The following is a 12,424-nucleotide window of genomic DNA, read 5'->3' on the forward strand; positions in this document are numbered from 1 at the left end:
GCCAAAATCCAGAGTCAGATGCTTAACCGACTGAGTCACCCAGGTGCACCTCAATAAACTGCTTTTTAAACATTCATGTTCTATTATAAAAATGTCATTCAATGGGAACATCTTATGGACTCTGCTGAAGAGGGTGCGGCTGGGTCTGGACTGCAGTGAAGGCATGAATGATTTTGTGGCCGTCGCAAGGGGATGAGGACGATGTAGTTGAAGGGCCACGAGGCTAATCACAGGAGAATCTCAACCTGTTGCTAATGAAACTTTTTTCTCTTCTATTTAAAAGATTTTATTTATTTGTTTGAGAGAGAGAAAGAGAGCATGGGGTGGGGAGGAGAAGAGGGAGTGAGAGAATCTCAAGCAGACTCCCTGATGAGCAGAGAGCTCCATGCGGGACTCAATACCAGGACCCTGAGCTCTTGACCTGAGCCACAGGCAGATGCTTAACAGACTGAGCCACCCAGGAGCACCCCTGCACCCCGCCCCCTGCCAGAGTTCTTTTCTTTTCTCCCTCTTCTTCCTCCTTTGAGAGGAGGAAACACAAACCCAGACATCCCCAGTCCACTCACAGCTCTGATGCGCTTTAAGCACTTTTTCAGCCACATGCGGATGGTCTGCTTGGCCACCTCCTCCTCGATAGTGTACTCCAGCTGCTCCCTGGCCAGCAGCTCCTCCAGCTGCAGACTCTTCCGGATGTCAACCGACCGGTAGGAGAGCATGCTGGTGGGGGGACAGGAGAGCAGTCCACGTCTGATCCCCCTGGGATTCTGAGCAGTAGCTATCTCAGACTCCAGAGAGGACATCACTCGGTCCAACCAAGATCGTGTCCCTGTGCCCTGGGGCTAGCTGGGGGACCTGGGCTAGTTATGTCACCTGCTCTGTAAGATGGGCATAGTCATGGTTCCCACTTATTAAAGGACTGAGTTAATACTTGTGAAGTGCTTACAACAGTAAGTGCTGTCTATGTGTTTATCAAAAGGAAAGAGTCAGGCTGGGCCCTCGTCTACGTTATCAGCTGCTTAAGGCTCTGGAACATTCTCTATAGAAGGAAGAGTGCTCTTTCTATACTTCTGTCACATTCAGGTCCAGCTGGGGATAGTTAACAGGTTTGGCCAAAGGTCATGCTTCCGGCTCCCTCCCCTGCCCCCATTTCCCTCTCTATTGATCTCATTTGTGCCCCTGGATCTTCCTCATTCGTTCTGGTGGATGCAAAGTCAAGGTGGAATACTCCCCCGCATTCTGACCTTGGCCCAACAGTGCCTCCTCAGAGCCCCGTCTGTGAGCTCAGGGCCACCTCCACAGTCCACGTCACAGCATCGAGGTACTCAGGGGGCCTCCCCGGGCAGCACGGGTGCCCTGACCTTTTTGCTAATCTCTTCCTACCATGTGTGCTTTTCCTCTTGTCCCTGCTTCATCCAGAATCTCGTCCCTGCTGTCCCTGCCGAACTGTTTTATCATGTACTGAGCTAAAGGACGGGAGGGGCGACCAATGCCCCCATCGGCTTCGCCTGGTCCATTTTATCAGATGCGTCACCGAGTTCCAGAGAGGCTGAACGATAATTGCTAATGACAGTGGTGTGTCTCTGTGCTTCGCTTTCAGCCTAATAATATTTGTCCCCAGGAGGAACAATTTGGTAAACTTTCTGAGAGAGATGGAATCCTTTGCTAATCACATGTATTTGTGCCTCTTTTTCTTCCCTTTAGCTTGCTCCTATAAGAAGTGAGTAGTGGGAAGGAACAGAATTAACTTACGAGAACGTCTCCCTGGTCCTTCCTGTTTTGATCTTTTTTTCAAGTTTCAGTCACAAGCGTATTTCTGTGTATCTGAGCGGCTGAACGCGTGCCACCACCCCCAACACTTAACCTGTCAAGTACGTGCAATGGGGTGAGAACAGCTCCTGCTGGAGGGGGGCCTTGACGCTTCCTGTGGCTGCACCTCTTTGAGAGCGGAGGCTTTGGGACTTTCCATAGAAGATCGTTTAAAATGCATAAAATAAAATACATATGATTCCAAAGGAAACCAACTGCGTTGAAATACAGTTCTCATATTTTCTTTAAAAAGATGATGCTAGAATGGGTAAAGAAGGTGTAGTCTATGTACACTGGGATAGTTCTCAGCCATAAAAAAAGAACGAGGTCTTGCTATTTGTGACAACATGAATGGACCTAGAGAGTATAATGCTAAGTGAGATAAGCCAGACAGAGGAAGACAGATACCATGTGATTTCACTTACCTGTGGAATCTAAAAAATAAAACAAACAAGGCAGGGACAGACCCATAAATACAGACAGCAAATTGGTGGTTGCCGGGGAGGGGGTTCTAAGGGGCTAGACAAAAAGGATGGAGGGGAGTGGGAGGGACAGGCTTCTAGCATTGGATGGATAACTCATGGGGATGAAAAGTATAGCATAGGGAATAGGGCCAATGATGTTGTAATCGTGTTGTTTGGTGACTGGTGTTACCTACTCTTGCCGTGAGCACAGCATAACAAAGTTGTTGAGTCGCTGTGTTGTACACCTGAAACCCATGTAATATTGTGTGTCAACCCTACTTGAATAAACACAGAAGTAAAATTAATTAACAAGGAAAATGAACAAGATGGTGACATAGTAACATAAGTGCTTCTTTATTATTGCATTAAATGCTAACATCTAGCTGAGGTCGAATGACCACTCTACTGCAGAAGGAAGTGTAAAGGGTATTTAAGCTATCAGCCACATCAGTGATGTGCTCTGGAAATATCGGTGATCTCTGCTGGGGACGAAGATGCACATATTTTTTTTTTTTTAAAGATTTTATTTATTTATTTGACAGACAGAGATCACAAGTAGGCAGAGAGGCAGGCAGAGAGGGAGGAAGGGAAGCAGGTTTCCTGCTGAGCAGGGAACCCGAGGCAGGGCTCGATCCCAGGACCCTGGAACCATGACCTGAGCCAAAGACAGAGGCTTTAACCCACTGAGCCACCCAGGCGCCCCGATGCACGTATTGTTAATATGGCGGTGTTTTGTTGCCTGCGTTCATCACTGAAGAAAATGCTGCATTTCAGGGAATGATTCATGAAAACAAAGATGTGATTGTTTCCAAGTCCATGGAGCTCTGGATTTTATCCATGGATTCCTGTTTAAAAAGCAGTTGTGGGTTGTTTTCCCCCTAAAAAAATGGATGTTGGAATCATAACCCCCAGTACCTCAAAATGTGATCTTTTTCAGAAATAGGTCACTGCAGATGTAATGGGTTAAGGTGAGGTCGTATCGGAAAGGGCTGGTCCCCTAATCAAATCTGAATGGTGTCCTTATGAAAGGGGAGATTTGGACACACGTGCACACACCCACACACATGCATATAGGGAGAACCGCACATGAAGACGGAGGCAGAGATTGGGGTGAGGTTTCTATGACGATGGCCCGCAAAGCCCCAGAAGCTGGAGCAGATTCCTCCTCGCAGCCTCAGAAGGAATGAGCCCTGCCGACCCCTTGAATTCGAACTTCAGCCTCCAGGACTATGAGACAATACACTTGTTTAAACCGCTAAGTTTATGGTATTTTATTCACTTGGTCCTGTCTGGGTATTCCTGGAATGAAAAATGTGGTTGCCCATCCAAGCGGGGTCAACCATCATGAGCGGCCCCACGAGTGAGAAGATCTGCACCCTAGCCCCAGCTTGACCACGGAGGCTGCGTGACCAAGCAAGTCACACAACTCTCCGAACAGCTCCTTCCTCACAAAACAAAGGGCAGCTATGTTCCCCGAGGCCCCCATCTCTCTCCCTACCTCTCCCTGTCAGGAGCTCCCTAGTCAGTGAGGGGCACTTCTGGGGACATCAGGCCACTGCTTCTCCCTGCTCCTGTGTGAGACACTCACTCAGACAGGGTCCTTAAAGGCCCCTTGGAGCCTGAGCTGTGTGGCCTTGCCTTATCCCCTCAGAGATGTGCCATCTTGGCTTGTGAGCCTCCTTGTTGGCTGTGTTTCACAAGGCCTTGAACGGCCACAGCTTCAGGTTCTGGGCTCGGGTGGGCTCTGTGACACGTGGTTGGGAAGACCCCCTCGTACCTGAGGACGTCGTGGAAAGTGACGTCACCACCGTTATGCAGCCTCTCCATTTCGTAGCACATGTGCTTAAATAGGAGCTTGTCTTTGTCCAGATCCACCTCCAACCTCCCCCGCAGCAGCCTCAGCAGGAACTTGACCCGGAAAGTCGGAATCACACCCTGGTGGGCAGAACACAGTGACTGGGTAAATCATCTTCAGGCCATAATGACTCTCTTGGGATTCAGTTTTCACAGAAAAAAAACAAAACAAAACAAAAAAACCCCCAAAACAAAAAAACCTACCCAGAACACCATCTATTTTTCTCAAAAGAGGGGCAGCAAGGAAGTTGTTGGCCTCCATGAAGGCTGGGTGAGGGGATGGGTGGGAAGGGGGAGCACTTGGATCTTCTGCTGGTGTTTCTCCGGTTCTGTGGGATCTCGGAAGCTGGCAGCACTGGGAGCCTATGAGGGTACAAAGCAGACCCTCTGCCTCCCTGGCCTCAGCCCTTGCTTTGTCAGGCTCCTCTTCTCCTGGCCATTTCACTGACTCAGCCCCAGCTCATTTGTTTCTCTAAAACACACGCTTGGTAATGCGTTATCACAGAAAAGCAGAACATTCCTGTGTCCACGATCCTCCCCTCCAATTCGCATGGATGCCACAAACTTCCAAACATTGATTCTAAGTGGTTCTTCTGGGGAATGATCACTCTTGTTCAGGTCTTCTCCATTATTCGAACAATGACAGACAAGAGAACCAGGTCAGAGCAGCTCTAGGTTCTGAAAATCGAACACGTGTTGCTCCCTTACAGGCAACCCCACCTAGTGTCTGTGAACTCAGGCCCTGGGCAAGAGGCAGGGGCAGGGGCGACCCATCAAATCCTGTCAGTTACTGACACCTTAACCTGTGACCACTGGGGCTCTTATTGACGCATATGTCCAAGGAAGTCGGGTTCTGGCAGGCAGCCATCTTGGAGCTGCAGGGGGATCGAGGGGAGATGGGACAGCGAGGCCAGATGGCCACACAGGCAGGCCACTGTCTCAGAGAAAGCCCCCTGAGCCTGGTGCCTGGGGAAGTGGGGGGCGTCAGGGAAAGGGTGACAGTGAGGGAGGGGAAAGCCAGGCATTACCGTGCAGGCCTAGCTCGGCATGCCCCTTTCCCCAGCTTCCTCTGGTCTGTGGTCTTCATGCCTTCTGTGAACTCTTCCTGCAGCAATATTAGGAGTCCCCCCCCAGATTTTCCCACAGCAGAACTTTCCTTAGTTTTCAGAGGTCGGGTCTAACAGTACCTCCCCAGCCAGACCGACACGGCCACCCCACTAAAGTGGCCTGTCCCCAAGGCTAACCCATCTCTACTCTGGTACTTTTTGCAAAATACTTATAGCTTCTTGAGATGATAATAATAATTATAATTATTGTTTCACTTATGATTAGAACAGAAGCTCTGTGAGCATGGGGCCTTTCCATTGTGCTCATTGCTATATACCCAGTACCCGAGTGTTTGCTGAGATGAAGGAGGAGGAAGAGAAGGCACAAAGGGAGAAGATGCTGCTGCTTTAGCTAATTCTAGGAAATCCTGGGTAAGCTTTATGATTCAAGAATTCAAATAATAAGTCCCAAATAATTAAAACCAATAACTTTCAGAAACCACTCAATAACCCCATTGCAATTCTAATCAAGACTGCTCTCGGTGGCTGGCTCTGCCTCAGTGTTACCCCATTGCTCTGGTGATTTGAACTTCACCCCTTCTCCTGCTCCCAGCCCAGGGCTGGTTTCTTCAGAGCTTCCTTGGTTTCCTTTCCTTGGTGACTTTCTGAATGTCCAAAGAAAAGGACACCCGTGGTTGGACATGAAGGGGACCATTCTGCCCCTCTCCCCTCCCAGCATATTCTGCTGAACGGTCAATGGCGGCTTTCTACAATTCGCCAATGGCCATTCCAAATTCAATAGATGTCCACTGGTGACAAAAAGACCAGTTAAATAGTTGAGGGTCTGTGGTCTGTGGTCTTCATGCTCTCTCAATGAGTCTCTCTGGGTTGGGCACAAAGCAGCAGCCCCCTTTCCTACCTCTCGTTTATCATCCACCATATTCCATATGATTTGAAAGTGGCGAAGATCATTATAACTTAGAAGCTGATCCTCCTCTGTGGAATAAAACAAGGAGAAATTCTCCACAATGATGGCTAAGAAAAAAAAAAAAGTGAAGAAGTTAGATAATTATGCTAATCTGTCATTTTTTAGAAAGAGTAAAACATCTATTATAAATAATGGATTTTATCACCTACATTATAAGCCAAATTTTTAAAGTGTTTTTAGTTTGTTTTCCAAGTTGGCATATTTTACACTTGGACTAAGCTATTTATCCGGCTCCTGCCTTTCCAAAACATGAGGGTCATGAGCATAAAAAGACATTCTGTGTGTAGCGATAGCCATGCCAGTTGGCTTTCACTCTTAGTTGACGGTTCCAGGGTAGTTTTTAAAGGTCAGGTTGGGTTCTGGGTGGCCCCACACCTGGGGAACACCGTGTATCTTTCAAAAAATATAACTGTGATCTTTCGAGGCCATAAAGGTAGCCCTCCCTGAGATTTGTTCCACTCAACGTGTGAGAAGAGCTCTTTTGAAATTAACGATCATAATTAATAGGACAACTCTTGAAATTGCAATCAACTGTCATTTACATGCCTTTCAAAGGTCTTTTCAGCGTCTGGATTGAGAGGCAACAATTTATAATTAATGCCGTGAAACACCCACCCCAAGCAATCTGGGATAATTACTTGCAAATTGTACATAATTATCTAAGTACCTGAGCTTAAAGATATTAAAACACATTCAACGAACATCACTTACCTACAAGCAGATTTAGCATGATGTAGGCAATGATGACATAAAATGAACAGAAATACATAAGCGCCCCGGCATAATTTCCACAGTCTGTTGCCCAGTATGTGAATTCATCTGGAGTGCAAAAGGGAGGCTGGACCTACACGGCCAAGGGGGACAAGAAGGGGGATGGGGTGAGCGTGAAGAATACAGATTTCTGTGCGCCCGCTGTTGTGAGGGAACGATTCCTCCGCACAGAAAATATCATTAATTTCAAAGTTAGTCTCTCAGAAGCTACATACATTGAGTACATCATCTGCGCCAAAAATCAAAAAGAGTATTTCATTTATTCTCCACTTCCAGTCTCGGAGAATCCCAAGTTCATTGCCATTTTAGAAGCGCAATGAAAATGAACCTGATTCTTCCAAGAGATCTTCTTTCTGCCACCTCCTCTAGTCCTGAATGGTAAATAGTCACTGTGATGGAAACTACAGAAAGTCAAATAAAAATGCATTTAAAAAACGTCTCTGACCTAATGAATGGGTCAAGATTTATGAAGATTTGTTACACGAAACAGACTCACATTCAAAGTGTGTGAGAAGAAACCAGGAATCCTCATACCTGGAGCACCTTTCTGGGACATGACAGAAGAGTGCAAGGCTCAGGTTATCAAAAGTCTTCATGTCCTTAGTGGCCCAATAAAAAGGCAACATCCCTGAAAGACCTGGTTTCTTTCCACTGGAGACACTACATCTCCTCAGTACTCTGCTTGTTCTTTATTTAGAACTTATTTAATTCTGCCTTATATTATATCTGATTTGGTAAATTCTGTCCCCCTTCATTCAGGCAGAGTTCTTAAGCTCCTACTGTGTGCTAGATTTCTACCCAGGGTTGGAGACAGACACGTCTAACCGAGACACAGACTCTGTCCCTCCTTCATGTTGCTGACAGTCCGGAGCTCTAGGGAGCCACGGACTGAGTGTGGCTATCAAAATGTAAATGTATATTAATGAACATCCAATAGCCTTAGATAAAATTTAGAATTCAGTTGCTCGGGCGCGCACTGGTCACATTTCAAGTGCTCAGAACCCACAGAGGGCTACTGAGTGGGACAGAGCTGATTGCCATCTGCACTGCAGAAATTTCTTTTGAACAGTTTTTGCTCTCGAGGTTGTGAGAGAGGAAACAGAGATGAAATAATCAAGCCGGTAACTCACTACAGCTGGGATACACGCTACAAAGGAGAAACATGGCGTGCTGCAGGAACACATCCCCGCAGTCAGCGTGGGGCCTGATGGAGCCGAAGTTGTATGGGAGACAGGAGGGACAGCGAGGAGGAGAGAGGAACCAAAGGGAGGGTGTGACCCTGGCTGGGATCTCCTTAAGCTCTCCCTGGAATCTCGGGAGACCTAGCACCGAGCGCGTGGCTCAGTATAAACCAGGCGCTTGGTGAGAATCTGTTGAGTAAATTCAGTTAAAGAAGCGGAACTCCCCTGGTTGTCCTTGACGGCCAAAATGTTAAAGGTGGGAGGGAGGGAACAATGCCCACAGAACATGCATTTGCCAAATGAACTCTGATAGCTCAAGCTGGCTTCCCTGGATATTCTTCCTGCCTCTGGCCAGACACTATAATGGAAAACAATGCACTTGAATGAACTAAACGGCCAGGCTATGTGTTTTGTACACAAAGTCTTGATGCTAACGAGGATGACGCTTGCCAATGTCGCATAGCAAAGGGTTTCAGTTGGTTCTAAGCTGAGGCACTGTTGGGGGTGAAGAGACGTTTACCATACAGTCATGCATAATCTTATTCCAGTCTTCGCCTGTGACAATTCGGAAGAGTACCGTGATGGCTTTTCCCGCTGAAGAAAAGTTGGCATGCCTAATTAAGGAAGAAAAACCAGAAAATGGGTAATAGAGTTTGTCACGAAGTCGTAAGGCATCACCACTAAAACAGGTAGATTGGGGAGCAAATTTGGCTGCTAAGTTACCATGTGTAAAGGCTGTACCCTCATAATGTGTTTGTTACTCACTCTTGCCCTCAAGGACAGCTGTCCCAAAACCCAGCCCCGCAGGCGGCACCAGTTCTGGCCAGGCATCTTGAATGACTGAGGGTCCCAGCTTTGACAAGTGAAAGTGATTCTTTCTTTCACATAGAGTTTGCTATAAAAACTGAAGCTGCTGTGGATCAAATAAGTAATCTCTGCAACAAGGCACACTGGCATTTAATTTGATGTATAATTACTTTTTAAAAAAAAATCTGTGCGGCGCTTCCACAAAATTTAAGGTAATCTTCGAAAAATGCTTTTCCTACATTGTAACCATTTTGGGAATTATGACTTCCCATGTGGTGCTTTAAAAAAAAAAAAAGAAAAAGAAAAAGAAAAAAGAAAAAAAAAAAAGGAAAACCCAGAGTCATCTTAAAGTGTCATTAAAAAAAGAATATATTGTTTTTTGGCAGTAGATGGATAGAAATTCACCAGGATATTCGAAGTGGTTATTCCTGCATGGCAGTAGGTGTGGAATTATGGATTCGTGTTACATTATGGGCATATTATGGCAATAAGACTTCTAAAGTCAATATGTGGGCTGTTTTTAATTAGAAAAATGTCATTTAACATGTGATCATTTTATTTCGTTTTCATTTCCAACTGATCGCTTCCCCTTCCCTTTCGTCTTTAATAGACAAAAGCCATTCGGATTGTTAGTCATGACTTCGTGACTAAAAAAGTTTGCTTGATAAATGACTAAAAAGAAAAATAAACACCCACCTGTTAATGTTCTCTCCGTATTTCACAGTGCCGAATAAAACAACTCCGGCAAAAGCGTAACACAAGAGCAGTAAGAACATCCCTACGATGATGAAGAAGCTCTTATACATGCTGACGACCACCGTCAGGAGCAGCATCTTCAGCGTCACCTGTATGGAGGTGCAGGTGGGGAGGAGAAAACGAGTATTTAATTCACTTAATGGGGCGAAACTGGGACATGAATGACAGGTACGCAGCTTGGCACAAGAGTGACCCTCATGGGGCACCTGAGTGGCTCAGTGGGTTAAAGCCTCTGCCTTCAGCTCAGGTCATGATCCCAGGGTCCTGGGATTGAGCCCCGCATGGGGCTCTTTGCTCAGCAGGGAGCCTGCTTCCTCCTCTCTCTCTGCCTGCCTCTCTGCCTACTTGTGATCTCTGTCTGTCAAATAAATAAATAAAATCTTTAAAAAAAAAAGAGTGACCCTCATTTGACAACTGCTTTGAATTAATTCTTATTAAAGGGTATTAAATCTTATTATTATTCAAAAAAAAACACTAGAGAGAAATTCAACTTGTATTTCAAACTGTTCAGCCTTTTCAGCCAAATTCATAAAAGCTCTTCCCCTAAAATTCCTAGCTTTCCATTTTCGCTTCTCTTGCTGCCGAAGTCTCTGTGAGGAGGGCTGTCCATTTTTGGCCTCTCCCCCTGAGTTGCCTCAGGATTCTTCCACAAACATATGTTCACAGAAAAAAGCCTAAACAATAACAAAATGCTAAATGGCATCAAACACTGAATGTACCAAATATGGGCATTTATGGAATGTATATGAAAAAATTTCAGTAATGAAAAAGGAAGCAACTTTAAAAAATGAAAATTAGATGCCGAGTGTATGCATGAACAAGAAGAAGAATATAAAGAAGTCTAGGATCATAGAACCATGAAGCTTCATTAAAGACTATTTTTCTTTGCAGTAAAGTAACTTTGTTACAAATAAAAACAATAAAATAGAGGTATTAAGACCATTGGTTTTTGTTTTCATGCCCAATATGTTATCTTCAGTTGATGAATGAGTTCATCTAGTAAATATGAAGAATAAATAAATAGCATAAATGTCAGGAAACATATCACAAGATAACTAAACTACTGATTCATTTAAAAATTTGATATTTGCTCATTTGGACTTGGGATGACCAGAATCCCAAGTTAACTTCAACCCTTAAGACCCAGAAGGACAGCTGAAGTCAATTAGGCTTCGCTCCTTTTTTCTGTGCATACGTAACCTTTGATAGTATCCTTTACAACGTACTCACATGCTTTCCACAGATAGAGAAAAACCGGAAGACAATCACACAGGCACCCATCATGTAGGTATACGCGTTCTGAAATTTAAACCGAAAAGAGCTGCTCGTAATGTGTGCAAAAGATCTTGTTTTCATTTTAAGTCTTCTGTGAAGTCTACTGAGTAATTAGCTTAATAAAATGTGAAAATTCTTATAAGAAATTTATCTTTAAAAGGTGCTGAAAAGGTCACTGCCAAAACTCATGAATAAATATTAGCTATAAAATCAAATCTTAAATGAAACTTCGCTCCTTGTTTTGCTCAGCTGAATTCTGTATTTTGAAGCTTATCTTACATAAAATCATGACCAGCTCCTTTGAGGAGCAAGAAAAACAGGATAACAATGCAACATGAGGAAGCCAAGTGAGACCGGAAGTGCAGGAATCCTGGCAAAGGGGGAGGTGTGGTGTTGGAAAAGATGGCGGGAGGTCAGCTTTCTCCTCTCTGAAGGTCCCTCAAGACTCTGAAGACCAGCTGGCCACATTCCTGTAAGCTGATTTCAGAGATGTCTACCCTGTCCAGAAACACGTCCCGCTCATTCTTCAAGTGTGTGATCAGCAGCAAGAGATGACTGGGTGTGCTTTATGACTAAGAAAGCTTCTTCTCGGAAACAAAGATCCCGTCAGCTAGAACCGCAATAACAACTGTGGCATAAAACTCATGCCAAGGCATGATTTTTTTTGAGGAGCCTTGCCTAGCCAAGTGACAACAGTCCCATATGGGCCCCTGGGAAGGGGGTCCAGTGATATCTTTGAGGACAAGGAAATGAGTATGTCTGCACAAAAATAACTTTGGATGGGAACAAGGACTGCATCTTCCTTCACAATAGACAGCAAAAGAGAGTGGAGGATGAGCATCCTTCCAGAACTGGACGTTCTTGGAGGAAAACAAAAGCATTCAGGGAGAACAGGCAAGTTGGTCTTTTCGGTGTAAGATGTCCTCTCTGGGATATCCAGAATTAGGAAGCCTGTTCTACTCTTCTGCTTGGACCAAGTAGCTTTTGAATCCATTTGTCTAGGGAAAGATAAAAACATGGACCTTGATGCCCCTTTCCATATTAGTTCCAAATCTGTTATAGATGGCTTCCCACTTTGCATTCTAGAAGTGATGACACCCAATGGCTTCTGGGAGGATGACCCTCATCCTTGGCCTGCTCCTGAGAGGTGCCATCCAGATCTTGCGCCATGTTCCCCTTGCTCCTTCTACTCCAGGCACGATTTCCCTCCCATAGCATTCCATCATATGGACAGCTGCTGGCATGCCCCTCGTCCTACAGACTAAACCCTGCCATCACTTCCACAAGGACACTTCCAGGATCTCTCTGACAAAGCCACCTCCCACTGCTTTGTGTCATCCCAGGAATGTGTGTCTCTCCTCCATCTGCCTCACTATGGTTGTAACTCTTACTGACTTGGGAGTATTCCCATGAATGCCTACCTACAGTTGTCCCAAAGTCCCCCCAGCCTCTGGGATCGTGACTAAATATTCTGGC

At 45.4% G+C, this 12,424-nt stretch overlaps 1 protein-coding gene across 3 annotated transcripts in view; it reads right to left on the minus strand.

The window, feature by feature from the left end:
* Positions 1-12,424, minus strand: part of LOC111147028 (sodium leak channel, non-selective) — a 291,306-nt gene that overhangs the window by 4,725 nt on the left and 274,157 nt on the right. For all 3 annotated transcript variants that reach the window (XM_022502882.1, XM_022502881.1, XM_022502880.1), the window contains 7 exons: positions 10,904-10,972; positions 9,614-9,762; positions 8,631-8,724; positions 6,870-7,002; positions 6,090-6,205; positions 4,048-4,205; positions 567-717 (listed from right to left, as the gene is read on the minus strand). In XM_022502882.1, the coding sequence (XP_022358590.1) occupies positions 567-717; positions 4,048-4,205; positions 6,090-6,205; positions 6,870-7,002; positions 8,631-8,724; positions 9,614-9,762; positions 10,904-10,972 (870 nt within the window). The remainder of the gene's footprint in view (positions 1-566; positions 718-4,047; positions 4,206-6,089; positions 6,206-6,869; positions 7,003-8,630; positions 8,725-9,613; positions 9,763-10,903; positions 10,973-12,424) is intronic.

Source organism: Enhydra lutris, unplaced genomic scaffold (assembly GCF_002288905.1).
Source record: "Enhydra lutris kenyoni isolate GAN:26980312 unplaced genomic scaffold, ASM228890v2 scaffoldscaffold15, whole genome shotgun sequence".
Classification (NCBI taxonomy): domain Eukaryota; kingdom Metazoa; phylum Chordata; class Mammalia; order Carnivora; family Mustelidae; genus Enhydra; species Enhydra lutris.